This window comes from Leguminivora glycinivorella, chromosome 12 (assembly GCF_023078275.1).
Source record: "Leguminivora glycinivorella isolate SPB_JAAS2020 chromosome 12, LegGlyc_1.1, whole genome shotgun sequence".
Taxonomy (NCBI): Eukaryota; Metazoa; Arthropoda; class Insecta; order Lepidoptera; family Tortricidae; genus Leguminivora; species Leguminivora glycinivorella.
This window is the reverse complement of record NC_062982.1, coordinates 10543693-10562867: the sequence shown is the minus strand read 5'-3', so window position 1 is coordinate 10562867 and position 19175 is coordinate 10543693. Positions and strand designations below refer to the sequence as shown.

General features: G+C 37.2%; 1 protein-coding gene across 1 annotated transcript in view; it reads left to right on the top strand.

Annotated features, from left to right (window-relative positions):
• LOC125231983 (verprolin) overlaps nucleotides 1-19175 on the top strand; it is a 50460-nt gene that overhangs the window by 22553 nt on the left and 8732 nt on the right. Inside the window, exons 2-3 of the mRNA XM_048137591.1 lie at nucleotides 15611-15845; nucleotides 18902-19035. Coding sequence (XP_047993548.1) covers nucleotides 15611-15845; nucleotides 18902-19035 — 369 coding nt within the window. The remainder of the gene's footprint in view (nucleotides 1-15610; nucleotides 15846-18901; nucleotides 19036-19175) is intronic.

Below are 19175 nucleotides of genomic sequence, written 5' to 3'. Positions count from 1 at the left end.
AAAAAAATGTTTTATTAGGGTACCCCCCCTACATGCAAAGTGGGGGCTGATATTTTTTTTCATTCCAACCCCAACGTTTGATATATTGTTGGATAGGTATTTAAAAATGAATAAGGGTTTACTAAGATCGTTTTTTGATAATATTAATATTTTCGGAAATAATCGCTCCTAAAGGAAAAAAAGTGCGTCCCCCCCCCCCTCTAACTTTTGAACCATATGTTTAAAAAATATGAAAAAAATCACAAAAGTAGAACTTTATAAATACTTTCTAGGAAAATTGTTTTGAACTTGATAGGTTCAGTAGTTTTTGAGAAAAATACGGAAAACTACGGAACCCTACACTGAGCGTGGCCCGACACGCTCTTGGCCGGTTTTTTTATGTTTGTTCCACGATATCTCCGTCGTTACTAGACCGATTATGATTTTTTTTTTGATTGAATGTATATGTATACAGGTTGGTCCCATTTTTATTAGAACCCAGTTATGATGATGGGATTCTGGAGAAATCGAGGGAACTCCTCAAATCTGAAAGGCACACTTCTAGTGACTTTGGTATTTTTATAAAAACAGCATGCACTTACGTCCAGAACAGTGACATTTGATGCAGTGGAACTGCTGATGAAGATCAGAACCGAACTCCTTAAATCTGAACGGCACGCTTATAATGACTTTGGTATTTTTATAAGAACATCTTGCATTTACGTTCAGAACAGTGACATTTGGTGCAGTGGAACTTCTGATGATGATCAAGACGAAACTCCTCGAATCTGAGCGGCACACTTATAGTGACTTTGGTATTTTTATGAGAACAGCGTGCATTTAAGTTTAGAACATTGTCATTTATTTGTTAGGAGATTTGTTCTCTTTGTTATGTTTGTTAAGCATCTTGAGTTTTCAAGTCAAATTTTGTCAAGCTCGATTTCTTATAATCGGATATTGGATTCATGAGGAATCGAGGAAACTCCTCAAATCTTAACGGTATACGATATCCATTTGTATTTCCATCGAATATTTACATTAAATAATACCAACACATTTCTACATAATCCAACATTCGCAAGTACCTTTCACCAGAACGAGGCCCAAAAGCGGCGGTTTTTTTTTCCTAAAAATTATGTTATAAAAAGTTTGAAGTTAGAACTTGTTAAAATGAACAGCACTCAATTTATGTAAAGATCGTAGGTATTACCCGCAGATCATAATAGAAATTATTGTTCTGCAAGACCTTGGTATACTTGGTGTACGACACACTATACGTTTTATACACCCAGCAGTCCGTTTCATAGATAGATGACCCCGCAAACTAATTTGTGTGCTAAATTATTAGTTATCACTGCAATTGGATTGTAGCTAAACAAAGCAACATACGCAAAAACGAAATAAGAACGAAACGAATTTACATAAACAGCTGGTAGAGATTTTTTAAATCTTTCTCAATTTTGTAGCACATTAACGTTCACAAAATGTGGAGCATTTAGATTTATCTAGCCAGTAAGCGCATTGGGCGTACCGTACCGCCCACGTCTACATTGCAAGCGTACAATTAAATCAAGCATTACTTCCTTTCACATTTAACTATAGCCTTTAGTATTGGTTTAAAAGTCTAAATTACCGAATTTGACCAATTAATGCCTAATAGCTTATTTTTAATTAATTGACTTTTTTTTCACTACTAGCTTTTGCTCGCGGCTTCGCTTGCGTTAAATTCTAAAATTGAGGAATGCTCCATACAAACTTCCAACCCCTATTTTCGGAAAGTGGGGAGTTAGGAAAAGACAAAAACTAGCCCATATTACTCTCCATCCCTTCAACTATCTCCACTTAAAAAATCACGTCAATTCGTCTCTCCGTTTTGCCTTGAAAGACGGACAGACAAACAGACACACACACTTTCTCAATTATAATATTAGTATGGATTAAACGAGAATCATGATGGCACATATACAACCGATTCTAGGCAATTTCGAAAAGTTTTACGACGAATATTAATATGAAAGCTATGAGAAATTTTATTGGAACATTTGGAACTATGTAAAGGTTTGATGTGGCCTAGAATTCAAATTGGAAAGCCGATGGAAATTATTACAAGTTGATGGATTGCAATTGAATGCCATATAGCCTTCTAATATATAAAATCAAAACAAGTACCCTAAGTACGTTTTCACATTATCCGATCCGATATCGGATGTCGGACCGATATCCCATAAATTACAGGCGCCATCTTGGATTTTTTCTATTGAAATCCTTCCGACAACCGATATCGGATCGGATAATGTGAAAACGGACTAACGCGTTATCATTATGTTATTTTCCAAAAAGTTAATAGCTAAATACGTATTATTCATATTTAGGTATTATTCTCAATTTCAGCAAACCTTGAATACATAATTAAAACCGGCCAAGAGCGTGTCGGGCCACGCTCAGTGTAGGGTTCCGTAGTTTTCCGTATTTTTCTCAAAAACTACTGAACCTATCAAGTTCAAAACAATTTTCCTAGAAAGTCTTTATTATGTTCTACTTTTGTGATTTTTTTCATATTTTTTAAACATACGGTTCAAAAGTTAGAGGGGGGGGGCGCACTTTTTTTCCTTCAGGAGCGATTATTTCCGAAAATATTAATAATATCAAAAAACGTTCTTAGTAAACCCTTATTCATTTTTAAATACCTATCGAACAATATATCACACGTTGGGGTTGGAATGAAAAAAATATCAGCCCCCACTTTACATGTAGGGGGGGGTACCCTAATAAAACATTTTTTTCCATTTTTTATTTTTGCACTTTGTCGGCGTGATTAATATATGTATTGGTACCAAATTTCAGCTTTCTAGTCCTAACGGTTACTGAGATTATCCGCGGACGGACGGACGGACGGACAGACAGACATGGCGAAACTATAAGGGTTCCTAGTTGACTACGGAACCCTAAAAATTAGGCAAGGCTAAATTCTGACGATGAATAGTACTGAACTGATACTAACAAGTTAGAAATAGAGTTTAATATAGTTATTTGTTATACAAGGGGGCAAAGTTGTATTTTAACGCCGAGTGTGGAATTGAAAAACGAGCAAGTGAAAGGATTCTATAATTGAACCACGAGCGAAGCGAGTGGTTCGCGAATAGAATCCTGAACTTGCGAGTTTTTTAACACACGAGAAGTAAAATACATTTGCACCCGAGTGTAACACAAAACTTTTCCCCTCACTATAGCGAGGAAACTGCAACGCAAAAAATGCGTTTATCACTGCTTCCAATAGTTCCACAGCTGGTAAATCATCTTTATTACTAGATTCACCTGCTTTTATCAATTTTAAAGCAGTTAATTTGACTTTATTCAAGGTCAAATTACTTTACCCACTAGTGGATAAAATGCGTTTTTACCCGCTGTTATTAAAGGACAAAACACGTGTTTCCGAGCTAGTGAGGGGAAAAGTATATTATTTATTTTAAGAAACTAGTTAATTATATCAAAACACAATCAGAAAGGTACCTAAAGTCGCCGTCAATAGAACTTGTGAATAATGTAAACAAACCTTGCAGTCAAAATGTCTTTAATTTCCATTGTAACTCATCAGATACTGGCTAAATCCATGTGTAATTTAATCAATTCATATCACTTATGATCCTCAAGCTTTAAAATAATAAAATTGTGCTAGAATATTGATATTTTATATAATGGTTTGTTTACATTGTTGACAATTTCTATTGACAGCGATTTTAATGTAAGTATACATTTCCATAAATAAATAGGTATTGACCGCGGTTGGCACACGGTGTCGGTTTAACGTGGTTTCTCAGGTTTTACTATGATCTAAGCAACGTTTTATAATATTATAGCTGCTAAAATATGCTGGACCGTAAGCCGTAATTTTTATTGATTATCCCATTTTGCTAAAAATCTGATTTACCTTACAATTATTATAAACTGAAATAGATACCATACACGAAAGAAAAAACGACAAGGCCCACCGGCGGCCGAGCCGGGTATCGAACTCGGGTCTTCAACTTACGCAGCTAACGTCCTTACCACTAGACCACCCGCCCGCCGTGGTACCCGACGAAATTTCTCTAGTGTATGTTATCTCTGATAAGGCTATTAGGCGCCTTTGACCAACTCTTAAGGGCCAGCAATGCGTGCTTGCACCTCCCATACGAACCCTTTAGGTACAGGATTGCGGTAAAGCTTAGAGAGATGAGAATTATTGTTTTAAGTTTTCCTCTTCTTACTAGGGTGATTGGATTATGGGATTGATGGGGTCGCTTGGAAACTTATTCCAAAATTTTCGTCTTCTATATTTGGATAAAATCCACCTCTATTTTGTACAATCATATATTTTCACGTGGTGTGCAAAACACCTACGACTAAATTTTATGTAAAATATTTTGGCGTATTTTGTGGCGGCTTGTTTTTCGCGTCACAGAAATAGACTCGTCCACTACTCCGCTAAATAATAAGAAAAAACTCGGGATTGGCCGTGTACGAAATGACCATCCTCATCAATCAGCTGCTTGGAGCGAGTCCAAGATTTTTTCCACGTTTAGTTTTCGTAGTTTGTTCAATTATTCGGCTAACTCTTGCTTGAAGCTTTCCTCATTTCGTCGCATAATACGCACGCGTCATTCAACTGCAGTCGTTTTAAGTTTTAGTTCGTAAATATGATTTTTATTATACCTACAGCAGACGGGGCTAATAACTGTTAACTATCAGATTTAAGCGACTTTTCATGTACTTCGTTTATGACTGTTTTAAGGTTACTAGCGCATCGTCATCCTCGTCAATAAACAAACAGACTCCGCCCAGTGGATTAGTAACCTGTGACTATTGCGAGTTATTTGTGACATTGTTGACGGACGCTAATGGTATTTCTGTACTTTCGTTGTCTTGAAAAGTTTTCAGTGAGTCTCGAATGAAGTGTTCACGACACCTTTACGCAATTCCTGTCTCACACCCCAGCGGTTGCCAACAGCTACGTCACGCGTCGCGTCGCTATCTTCCCGTCGAAGTAAACTGGTCTTCTTCGTATTCTACTTTCAGACTTTTTTTCTATCAGACGCATTGTACTTAAGACGTTATTGAATGAAGCTCATGTAGCCAGGTATATGGTGACCTAGTTAATTACTAATGGTCCATAGCATTGGTCATTGTTTCGACAATAATAGATGAACGTGATGATTGATTTATTATGGGTTCTCCTTGCAAAAGCATATTTAAAGAGTCCGAAATGCAAACGACCTATCTGTAGATAATCCGCTTGTTTAAAAAAAGAGTGTTACTCTTCCAGGATGTTGATCTTGTTTTGGATTTATTTATATTAAAATTTGATCAGAGACATAAAATAAAGGGAAGTGACATTTAGTGTGTCAGACCAGCATGTAAAAAGTTGGTTTCCGGAATAGAAAACACTATAAGTTATTATCACAATGTACCAATAATGATGAAAGCGTCTCGTGAAACCTGGAGCAAAGTCTAGTCTCGCGCTCAAAGGAAATCCCTTAATCCTTCCTTTTTGGGGCAATGATCTATTTAAAGTGGACATGTAAATCAGTAGAGACATCTCGAAATTTTCTTCCTAGTCGACTAAGGCGGCCGTTGAACTTTTGCGCCTTATTTAGATTATAGAGTGGAGACGACGACCGATCGCACTCGGCACTACTCCGCAAAATGCTGAGATTGCTTCCGCAATATGTTTTCAATCTTACATTTGGTCATCTCGAGTTAGTTTTCTTCAAGTTTACATAAAATTTTACTGCTCGCTCATAAATTTCAATTATTATTGATTTAATGATGCATGTAAGATTACTTGGAGCAACTACCAATAGTTTTATCTCATTTTTGTGATTCGATGTTTGATTGTTATGATTTCAAAGTGGGTATGTAGAACGAAAATGCAATAAAACGAGAGAGACCGGCAGCGATCGATTGGGCGCACACGTCGCGAAAGTCGCACCGCAGTCCTCGCCAGCCGTCGTTTAATGCAGAACAGAAATAGACCACGGAAGCGTCCGAACGACCCGTTTGGTATTTGTTCAACGTTGACCTAAAACAGAGCTCGTTTTGCTCGTCTGTTATTCGCGTGGCCGAGTAGTTGCGTTCAGCGCAGTGCCGGCCAAGAGCTAGTTTTTTCAGGCAGCGCCTATTTATGTTTGATCTCTTTGATGGTGAATCGTACATACGGTATTATCGTCTGAAACTTATTAAGTTTCATTTATATTTCAAAGTAGTCAAAAAATTACATTATTTAGAAATGACCGATGTAACCGATCGTGAAATCGTCACGCGGCGCTTTGCCAGCGCGCGGACCCCGGCACGTGGAACGTGACAGATGAATGGGACTCACGTGCGAGCCCCGGTCGACGCGATGGAACTGTTTAGCCATAACACAACCTTATTGCCTCTTAAATTACCTTGTCTATACTGATTGATTGCCCGTAAATTTTGAAAGTTTAATGGCGTGTTCTCCTGAAATTGCTTGTTTGATCAGTATATTTGAGGCAAATATTTCGAGTGTTGTTAATTTTGTTTATATCATTATGTTTTGTCTGTTAGGCGAGTATGATATATGTGCATAGCAAATAACTTAACCTGGAACTGTCTTCGATGTATGGTATTTAACCGGGCATATTACTGCAACACTCTGGTCAACGTTGCCAATGAAATGATCGTGGCCGTATCGCTGGGAAAGTTATTTCATACTGTCTCCGTGAGACACATTACAAGTGTTTCAGTTAATTGTCTAGTGTGAGTTCTGCTCTGTTGCCAATGACTATAAATTCAGATTAATCTTTCGTCGGTATTATCCCGCTCACATAATTGTCTCCTCGGGCCTCGTCTCACCAAGGTTACACGAGCTCTCTTTGTTAAATTTTATTTTATTTTGAGTTCCTATTTCTACGAATATTAAAAGAACCTCGGGTTTAGAATATAACAAACGACTTATGCAGGGCAATCATGGTCGCGCGATAAATGATAAAACATCGGGCCGTCCCTATCGCACTTACAAATAGTGCGATAGGGACGGCCTGATGTTTTATCATTTATCGCGCGACCATAATTGCCCGCATGGTATATACATAAACAACTCGCTACATTTGAAACAGACATAATCTGCAATACTTCTTGATTATATTACATGCACTTTTTCATGACTTCAAAAATCACTTTAAATGTGGCAATGTTTAAATTTATTTTCTAGCGATTTTCTTTACTTAGCTTATTTTGCTTCATTTACATACATATACATTGCACGCTTGAACAAAATGAATCTGTTAGCAATTGAACCCCAGGAACTTTCAAGTGGCAGCTAGATGCCATACTTAAGAATTTATGAATGACTCATTAAAATGACTAGGCTATTTAAATTTTATTCCCAGTTAATAAAAAGTGGAAGCCGTGCGATGTCTAAAATAATGTTCCTTGTCCGAGCCCGGCGGCCGATGAAAATACCAAACTGCTTTGGCTTGCCTATACTAGCGTCACACTGATAATATTTATTGCTGACGCTTTGCTGTAGGTACCTAATCCTCATAAAAAATGAGTTTTATTTGACCTTAGTTTCACCGATTTCAAAAATTTTACCTACTTACTACTTTATTTTTTAATTTGTCTGAATTTTTATTCGTGTATATTGTTTAAAACATAAGTCTCAAGTCATTAATATTACAATGCTATGTTGACCAGTGATATTCTATGGAGCAAACTGACCATGAAATAATGCCGTTCGTGGTCATATCATAATAAACAGGACAAATAAAGAAATAACGATTTCTCTTCAGTAAGTAAAATAATACCCATAAATAATGCTAAAAGTTCAATGTAGTGTGCAATAGATGCTATAATTAAAAGTACAATACACTAAACCGTATTTAGATATTTTAGATTAATGTGATAGTTTCATAAGGCAGGAAGTTATATACCGAATAAAAAGCTTGTAACATTTCTTGGCCTTGGATTAGGTGGTGCGTATTTTTATTTTATTACATCTTATTATGTGACTTATTGGTAGGTAGTTGGCGGCACTGCCGTGAGCTTATTTTTAAATGATTTAGTAGCATATGAACGAGCTGGCGAGTTGCGGATCAGACATTTTATTTCTAATCATAGTTTGAGTATAAACATAATAGGCTAGTTTCCTATACTTAAAATAAAATATTTTATGCAGTGCACGAAATAAAACACCACTTAGAAGAAAAATATGGATAGTAGTTATGTTTAAACATAATTTCTATTTAATAAGTCAAAGAGAAACATATAAAGTATATGATTTGGCCGTGACGTCACTCCTCAGTACTTCATAGTACTTCCATATTAGCAAAACGTTTTGACAGTTCTTAAAAAGAAGCTGATTTGACTAGTAGGAAACTAGCCTATTGAATAAGCAAGATAATAATTAAATAATTATATTCGTTTTTAAAAAAATACATAATTAAAAGCAATTTTTTTTTCTTAAAACGAGACCAGTATTTCTCTACTTCGACGTTGCATTCTTTAATCGACATATTTTGGCACATGCATATTTGCTGACAACTGGATTTATATGCTTTTCTTTGTTTTATTTCGTCAGTATCTGTGTTGTAATTTCGTAGGCGTTGCCTGACAGGTTTTCACAAACAATTGTATGGTGATTGTGTTGAGTGTAGAAGTAGGGTAATTTTGAGTGTTTTTACAGCTGCACCGTATAGGAGCAGTCTTGGTGTAGCTCTAACTGTTCTCCGACGATAAACAGACGGCCTCCGACTCGCTGAAAACATCCTTTTACGTCATCAGCCGGTTATGGTTCCATTCCAGCCTAGACTTACCTATTCTAAAAATGCACTTTGTATATTTTAATCAGCAGTTACTGAACATTCGCATTTTCTATGAAGTTTTAAAAAACTTTCTGTAGGCACAGTACATTCTTGAAACGTTTGATTACTGAAGAAACGTGGTAGTATATGACATATTAAAGCGACTTTATTGCTATTTCAGAACTAGACATTCTCAGAATTTATGAGACTCGAGTAGATATCGAGTTCATATATACCTAATTACCTATATTCTGGAGCATTTATAGGACATTCACAGGTCGTTTCCCCTAGTTTGCAATTTCGTATAAAACGCTTTTAGCATTTATTGACAATGTATATATTATGATCTGTTGTTGTTAATGGTTAATATCGTTCATAAACCTACTTCGTACAATGTGGCTTATATGAGTTATATGATTACGTCTGTCTCTTTGTTTACGTCTGTTTGGTTTAATTTTCATCCCTTTAATAGTGGGTTTCTGTTCCTACTTATTTCAAAATTCGGTCATGGACTTAACTGAATGAAGCATTTTAGTCTAAAGTAGATAAGAAAGCATCTTAGAGCAGCAGACGAACTGCAATCAATAGCTGCAGTTGAAGTGCAGTCGGCGTGTACAAATTGCCATACCAGTTGCAGAGGGTTGCAGAATACAGGTAAAAAGTCAAACTGCTTATCGGATTTGAAAGTAAAACTGTCGTAAGATGCGTAGGAGGAACATGTGAGAATGATTTAGTAAAACATTTATTTCAGAATTTTACAGTTATGTTACTTTTAGTTGCTTGTGTGTATTCAATCGTACGGTAAAGGAATCAGCTAGAACATCACCGTTGCTGGCGTTTCATTCATCGACTTACGAAAGTCAATTGAGATCCGAATTTAGCCTAGTTCGGTATGCCAAACATATACACGTTGTGCAAGCGAACTACTCGGCAATTCTGGTTGCGCTTCTGATCAAAACCATTTGGATAACTACTTACGGATCGCTCACTGAAATAGGCAAATCGCTAACAACGTTATACATGTCAGTAATATAACCATCGATACTTCTTATTGCGTATATGCTAAATAAAATGTAGCACATGACTTGGTTTCCAATTCAATTCAAGTCAATATTTTTAATGTCAAAACAATACAATTTGAACTTGGGTGAGAAGTATTAACCCTGAATTTGTCTTCGTAAAACAATGTCATTAGTTTATAAACGCCTATGGTGGTTTGCGAGTAACAAATAGGAAAAAGACTGCGTGTATATTTTAGTCTTCCAATTAGGTATTTGCATGCTCAGACGGCTCAGATCAGTCACAGCATCTAGAAAATAAAAAGAAGTTCAAGATGTCACATTGCTTTTCATCATTATCATATCAGCCATAAGACGTCCTCTGCTGAACATAGACCTCCCCTTTTGTACCTCCATATTATACCGGTTAGAAGCGACCTGCATCCAGCGTCTTTCAGAGAACTTTATAAGGTTCTATGTCCATCTTAGAGATATTTCAGTCTTAATAAGTATTAAATAATTAGGTGTATTTCCTATACTGTGTTTTTACTTAGATAGCAAGTGATTGTTCTAGTCCAAACCAAATACAATCTTGCCAATTATTACCGGACGTATTACTCGGCCAATATTTTTACAGACGTCCGCGTCAGTGCTCCTAGTTGCAGGCCAAAGCTGGCGCTATTTGCAATCCACTTAAGATTTTTCTTGTTTTAGTAAACCTGACCTTTTTTACATGATATTATAAGTGTAATTATTTATTTAACTGCTCTAAAATTCATTCGTTTTCGAAAGATGATGCCACAATTTTAAGTTTGCGATTAATCAAACATCGTTTTATGGTCCATTTGAATGTAAACATAACAAAGTTTGTTGATTTTTACTGAAATGTGTTTCGGTTCAATCTCAGTCAAACAATGAGTCAGTGACGGGCGCTCGTCCTAATCCGATAACCTCGCTAGGGCCCTGACAAGGGCGTCTTCTAAACTTAGTTATCGGCTTCCGTCATCGATTTGCGTGTTACAATCTCTCAACAGTTAGCCTGGAATCTGGTAATGCTTTGTTTTTCACAAATAACATTTAGGTACATAGAACCATACAAAGCGTCACACTCTTGCAAAAAGAAAACATTCGTATCGGCATGTTAAATATGTTTAAAGGAATGCCTGTTATCATATCGGTATCACCATAATACCATCAATACTAATATTATAAGCGCCTCGTAGATGCTACGGGTGACCAGAGGGCTGGTTCGTTTCTTGCGCAGCGGATAAGCATCGCGATCCAGCGCGGAAATGCTACCAGTCTTCTGGGCACCCTACCATCCGGCGCCGAATTGCTCCTGTTTTTTATTTGTAAATATTTTTATGTACATATATTTATTCCGTGTTAGTTTAAGTTTAGTAGTTTCTGGTTCTTTTTATGTTTTTATACAACACATGTACTGATTTTATTAATAAACTACATATTATAAATGGGAAAGTGTTTGTGTCAGTTTGTGTTTCCGTCTTTCACGGCATCACGGCAAAGGAGCGACGATTTGATGTGATTTTTTAAGTAGAGATAATTGAAGGGATGGAGAGTAACATAGGCTACTTTTTGTCTCTTTCTAACGCGAGCGAAGCCGCTGGCAAAAGCTAGTGCCATCATAATTTGATAAGCTTGGGTATGCATTTTACAGGGCAGACAGTATCGTCTCATCACAAAGAGGCGTCCAGTAATCTAGATGTTCTACATTGCGAACATACTCCCGTCGCTATACAACAGCAGGCGCGGCGACAAATCGGGGTCAGTCCTCTGTCGCCTCTCCGTTTCCGAGATTCGTCCCACAAATCATATTTAGCTTAGTACTATAGAGAAATGCTGTTTGTTTGTCTTGGAATAGACGCCTTAACGAAACCGGGCATCTGATACATGGCACAACTGGGCACGACCTAAATTCTAGGAAGCCCACACTAAATTATCACCTGCGAAGAACTAATTTGTCCTATTTTTGTTTAACTATACAAACTTATAATGTACCGCTGTCTCTGACGTCAGCGCGTGTCGTATGCATTCGTCACCGAAGTTTTGTTAGGTTAAAGCTCCGTGAATAGCTTTTACGACTAACGCCAAGTAGCATTTCTGGTACCATTTTTTTTTGTGAGTTAACAATATGTCATAACTTGTTGTTATCATAGAATCATTGAGTAAGATCATGACTCTCCAGGATCAAGATATACGTGGGTTGAGCAGGTGCCTGCGCCCACGCAATATCGATAGGACCGTGTGCACAACCTGACGTCAGCCTCGCAGCCTCCGTTCGGCTCGGATTCGGACCTTCGGTGCTCTTACATCAGCTGTCATAATAAATGAGACAAACAGATCGAGTAAAGTCGATCAGTAAAAGTCACGGGCGGCTAATTAATGCGCAAAAAGGTTACTGCAAATAATTGTCCCCTCCGACAGTTAAATGCTTACCATATTCCATTTACTTGACATCTATTTCTGTTCGGATAATTATTCTGTGGTAATTATTAGCCATTACTTCGATTACTGCGTTCTTATATTTTTTACTGCCAGACAAACAACATTGGGTTGGATTGTTGTGAAATTGAGTTTTTAAGAGTTTAAGCAAATAAACTACTCGAATGAGGCTTTGATAATTGAGTAAAGAACCATAATATGAGAATAAGAAAACTCTTCAATTACACCTGAAATGTTATTTAACAACTATTTATTGATATTGCCTCGGCGTTATCGTCGGTAGTGTAAGCCATTGCGCATACGTTGGCATGAATTGTAGTGAAACTAAAGAAATCTTTAAAAAGCAAATAGCGGCGTTTGCGCCGACGCTGACTGACATCTTGATTGACGTGAGGCGCATGCGACCAAGTTACCGACTTTATTTTATCCTCCCGGTGATATTCAGCTACTTATGCGCAACCGCGACCCGACTTCACACAAAATGGGAACCTTGATCTACATTATAAACTAAATTTAAGGTTAGCTAATGCAAAACTCATGTTTTGAGTTATGATTTTGTGTTGGGACATTTTATTAGACTTCATTAGTGGCCCCATTCATTTAAAGACATTTAGTCAAAATAAGAACTGTCAAATCAAAAGAGACGCTTCAAACTCTTTAGCATTAATTGTTTTTTAGTCACAGACCGGTTTTAATTTATCTCAATATGACACAGGAACATAATAAAATCGCGTGGGAGGCGTAGAAATGATACGAATCATTACCGTGTTGACAGTTCCACGTTGCAGTAGCCGTGGCAAAAATAACAAACCTACCTACACTACGTGACACTAAAATATTTTTCTTAAAATAAGAAACAATGAATTATTGGTTTAATATAGTGTGTGTATCTTAAAAAAACAAATGTGTGAGTACATTTTTTTATTATAGGTATGTTTTTGAAAAGTGTCGGTTGTTTATGATTCTTAGTACCGTCGGATCGTCAAGTTATATTTTTCCCCTCACTAGCTCGGAAACACGTGTTTTGTCCTTTAATATCAGCGGGTAAAAACGCATTTTATCCACTAGTGGGTATTGTAATTTGACCTTGAATAAAGTCAAATTAACTGCTTTAAAATTGATAAAAGTAGGTGAATCTAGTAATAAAGATGATTTACCACCTGTGGAACTACTGGAAGCAGTGATAAACGCATTTTTTGCGTTGTAGTGAGGGGAAAAGTTTTGTGTTACACTCGGGTGCAAATGTATTTTACTTCTCGTGTGTAAAAAACTCGCAAGTTCAGGATTCTATTCTCGAACCACTCGCTTCGCTCGTGGTTCAACTATAGAATCCTTTCACTTGCTCGTTTTTCAATTCCACACTCGGCGTTAAAATACAACTTTGCCCCTTGTATAACAAATAACTATTATGATATTCGCCATGGGAAGATTTTCATGAAATCTGCAACGTTATGTAGGTATGTGCGCCTCCATAATTCGTTTCAAAGTTTGTAATGAGTCAGCCGTACGCACGTGCGCGAGTTTGTTTACAAAACGATATTATGATATACACAGATATAAAACAGGCATTTACATCATATTAGCTATTGAAAGTTGAGGCTATGTTTGAACATCTTCTCTTTTATATATCCTTACAAATTTTACTGGAACAATGTATGATCCCTACTTATTTACACAGTGGATAATCATACCGAAAATTTCATTATTGTGTACAAATCAAATATATCGTAAACTATATTAGTAATTAATGTACAATTAAATTACTTATACTAGAAGTGCGGAGGAGAAAATCTAAATTTTCAGGAATTAAATTGACGAACTAGGAGCCTATTTCAAATTTATTATATCGATATACCTGTTAAGTTGCCCGTTTCCAAGGATCTTAACAAATAGTTGTATGTTACGTTGTATCTTCGTCTTGTGTGTCAAAGTGGAAGCTTATAGCTAGAATTGGAGAGTCCTTAGCAACACCACCATAAATGCTCTATTAAACAAACATGGCAAATATTATACACATTTTTGAAGTCTGCACCTGTTTACGTAACTTTTACTTTTATATATCGCGTATGCCGACAGATGTTTTATTTATTCCGCATCGTATTTCCAGCTTTATTGCGAGTTTTAAACATTGCGTAATACTGCCATCTTTTTTTGGCTTTTGAGATATACATGATGGGGCAAAACTAACGTCATAATGTAAATGTGCCATAATTTGTATAAATTGCCTCGTATGTTATTTTGCTTTGACGCTAATGTCGAAAAGACATAGAGGATACCTTACCTACTTACTTAGTATATATTCTATGGAAATTAATAGACAATACGAGTGTTGAAAGTTAGTTGACAATTTAGAATTTTTGAATCCAAATGTTTTGACTGAATGCCAATTCCAAGGAAGGTGGAAACTTTCTGGTTGATCTCATTTTATTCTGATGTAAAGCTCTGTGATAATGTTACGGAAATTTTTATATTTGATCGTTGATATTGCGTTTTCAGCAGATACTAATCAATAAATGAAGCATTTTCAAAGTCTTACTTGATAAGGTTCCTCCTCACTTAGGCTGGAACTCATGTTCTGAATTCGGAGACCAGTAGTTTTAAGTTACAATACATATTTATTTTCTGTGTTAGCCACTGTATGATTGGTTGTAGTGAACATAGATCACAGAGATTGTGCAATAATACGTTCAATGTTAATCTGTGGTGTGTCCCGTGTTCAGTTTAGTTCGTTTTAAGTTAGTCTGGTATAAGTAGAGGTAGGATGTTTTCCATGTCACAAGGTACTAGGCTATTGTATTTCTTTCATTGTTGCATCGTTAACGAGTTACATGTTCAAAAATAGACTGCGACGAACACGAGATAAACCACAAACGATTATTTATTTTGCTCTTTTTTTGTCAGATTACGCGCATGAATAGTTTTTACGGAACTAATAAATAGACCAGAAGTCATTGGGTTGCGAGTGTGGCCATGAGTCTAATACCCCGCCCAACCGCACCCAACGTATTGAGCCGTACGCATTTCGGATGTCACTAACACACGCTTTCAATTGTGACACTGTTTATCATTTTTAAATTGTTTAATTTTCCAGTAAGAATCTACTTACTTACTCGTGGTAAACTTTGAATTGCTTGTTTACTGAAATTATTTCTTTTCAGTTTAAAATGACTCCTTAAGATATTAGTTATTGTTTCTAGTGTAGTCCTAGGTTTATCTGTATTAGGCTGTTTTCCAAATTCTTATAAGTTTCCTTTTAACTGTGCACAACTATGTTAATCATCACACTTATGCGGATTTCCGTGCATTTGTCAAGACAAATCAAGATGTACAGGATACAATTTACTTATGGTTGTTTTTCTATAATAGAGAGCCGATCGTCGTGCGGCGGAGGCGGCGGCTCCGAGGGCCCGGAGGGGCGCGCGTCGTGGCGCGTCACGCTGGACCACGACCTTGTGGAAACGCTGAGCGCCATCTACCCCGAGTGGTTCAAGCCGCAACACAGACGCGAGCGCAGCCGCGCCGCCTCGCCTGCCTCGCCCGCCTCCACTGCCCCCACCTCGCCGGGAACGCCGGCCACATCGCCGAACGACGACACGTTCAGGTACAGCTACCGTCTACTCCCGAGTGGTTTAGGCTGCTGCACCAACATGCAAGACCGCCTCGCCTGCTTCGCCCGCCTTCACTACTCGCACCTCGCCCGGCACGCCGGCCACATCTCAGAAAGACGACACGTTCAGGTCTGAGTATTTGCTTCCAAGTGGTTCTAACCGCAGCACCCCGTTTATCATTCTCACCTTCACCATCACCTTCAAGTTGCTTTTACACCGACACCAACGCGAGCACGGCGTAGATGCTGAAAAAGCTTAGAACATACATTGAGTAGAGTCGTCATCTGTTCCGATTGGTTCAAGCTGCAGCATTCCGCTTGCCCCGTCCTTAACTTGGTTTAGCACCGACGCGAATGCAGCTACATCCTGAAAAGGATAAAAACGTACATTTAAGTGGGAGTCGCATTGTCCCCTAAAACAATATACAACACGGTTTCAGATGAAGTCGAAGGTTTCGCGAAGACTACTTTTTTTCGAATCGATCAGCAAGCTTTAAGAGAACCGGCCTCCTTCATATTACGAAACTCATTTGCTTTAATTCGATTCCACATTGGATGAGATTGAACCACTTCAGCTAGTTTCACTGGAAGCGCTCAACACCACTCCAGTTTATAGCGCGGTTATTGATGGTTTTACCTTTAATTTTCCTGTGGCAGGGGGGGCCTCGAGGTTTCTTAGCGATTATGTCAGATCTAGGCGACAATTGGCCCGAGAGAGCGACAAGAGCCCAAATTCACTCGAATATGTCTAGCAAAATCGAACAAGATTTATTTTTTATTTATTTTTTTTTTTTAGAGCGACTCGACTGCCAGCTAACTAAATACTGGGTCGATGTTGTGATTGGGAAGAATAAGTAGGGCATGTCGCATACATGTTTAGTTAGTTTAGTTTAGTCTAGTAAATTTAATTTTAAAATATAGTTGTAAAACTACTCTTAGGATATTAAGTAACTAACAACCTAGATATTAAGTCTATACTAACAATTTCTATGGATTTTTAATTGGTCCGAAATAAACAATTTTTATTTTTTTTTTTTTTTTTTTTTTTTTTTTTTTTTTTTTTTATCGCCCCTGTGTGTCAAAAGTCGTGCGTTGTAGCTAGGCTTGTACGGCGAAGTCTCACTACTTTACATGAATTGCATTATTGACATATCACCGACACGTGTCACTGTTTATATCATTCATCTAGTATCGGGCATAAAGTCTATTAGGCTCTATGTATGCTTTCCTTTTAGTATGGCCATGTTCAAAAATTCAAATATTTTTATACCAAAAGCATTTCTAAACAAGTACTATCAAGCCATGTCAGGAGCATTCAACACGTTCATATCATTCAACACATATCATTAAACGTTTTAGGGATAACATACCATGTTATTTATCGATATGAATCACTTGAACTGCTTCGGGAAAACAAAACTTTCTTTATTTCAATGATTTAAGTACCTATTCTAATCCACATATTTTACATAATTTGTTTTTGCAAATTATTATACTACCATACGCCGTTGTTCAATTATTTACACGATTCCTCAAGCTTTGGTTCTTCTAAGTCGATAACGCACAGTTTAACAATGCCATTTCCATAATACATACGAATATAATGGACAATGCATCCATCAAATTCTGTGAATTAGACAAAACGCTTAATGAAATTTATGCATTATAAAACTACTGCTTAAACTACATAAACGCTTTTTAGTATGAACACTTGGATGTATATCTAGATTCCTAAAGTTTTTTCTTCTATTTTTGTTTCGCCTAAAACTTTTTGCTATAATGATCAGTTGGCCTAATGATGATATGCCCGAATTGTGGTTGACCTATTCTGTTCTGGGTGACATTTTTATGCCCTAAAATTTTGTGTTCTAATATTAATTGGCATACTCATTAGTTGTAATAATATAATTTTTCATAATAGTTCATTGTCATAATCTTTTCTCTCCCTAATGCACTGTATAGCCTGATAATTATTACTCCTAAAGCGATTTAAACTAATATTATGTGTTGTAATATTTTTGCTCCTACTTTAATTTTGTAGAAATATTAGATGGCCCACTTGTTGGTGCTAAATACTATAGTAATTTGGCCGTGTACTTTGGCTTAATATTTCCAATGTAACCTAAGCCACGTTTTGTGGAAACAAGTCGATTTTGTGGTTGTCGCAGTTCTAACCTAATCTAACCCACTTTTCTTGCAACAAGTCGTTTCTTTAATCGTCACAGTTCTAACCTAACTTAACTCACTTTTGTTGCAACAAGTCGTTTCTTTCGTGGTCACAGTTCTAACCTAACCTAACCCACTTTTGTTGCAAGTCGTTTCTTTAATGGTCACAGTTCTAACCTAACCTAACCCACTTTTGTTGCAACAAGTCGTTTCTTTAATCGTCGCAGTTCTAATCTAACCTAACCCACTTTTGTTGCAACAAGTCGTTTCTTTCATGGTCACAGTTCTAACCTAACCTAACCCACTTTTGTTTTGTTAAGCCTGACATGTTTGAGAACAATGAATATGTGGGCAATCATTATTATACGGATTATATATTGGGCTAATACATTTGAGGCGAAAAGTGTTATGGAATAATAGTATAGATCAAAAGTTTTTATGATCATAAATTTTATAGCAAATAAAATAAGGCCTTTTAAGTAATATAGTAATAATAAATAGGACAAATAAAGATTAGGTCTTCCATTACAGTATGCCAAGTATGATGTTATGCTAAATGATTATTAGGTTACATGCCCATTAGGCCAAAACGGTTAGGCCAAGTGATAATAGAGCAAACGTTCTTAGGAATGTAGAGGGACACCCGAACACTTACTTCCAAACCTGGGATTTATAGATACAGTTTATGGTTCAGTAATAACCTAATAACAAACCATAATAAAGGTCACTGGTAGTTCATTCATCAAAACACTAATTTATTTTGTATCTAAGAATGTTCATTGATTACTCTGCTCAGTTGCGTGTTGCGTGTGCGTTTACAGTTCAGCTGGCCCTTAGCTTATTTGTAGGCAGTCATTAACAATAGGTATATTGTTTGTTCACAGTTCGGGCGCAGAGGAAATGGCTAGCCGCCAGGCGGGCGGCGGCGAGCCGGCAAGCTCGCCGCCGCGCGTGTCGCCGCCGAAGGTGGTCGTGGACGACAGCCCGCTGCAGCCAGCCATGGGCAAGCATAAGGAATGTAAGTACACCTGCTTCAACTTTCCATTCGTATTTTATAAAGCCTACTGACCCATTAGTCAGGCACAGATCATTCGCTAAAGCGCAGTCTGATGAGGTTGCGTCTAGTTTCCAGCGGGCGTAGTGTGATAAACTTGATCT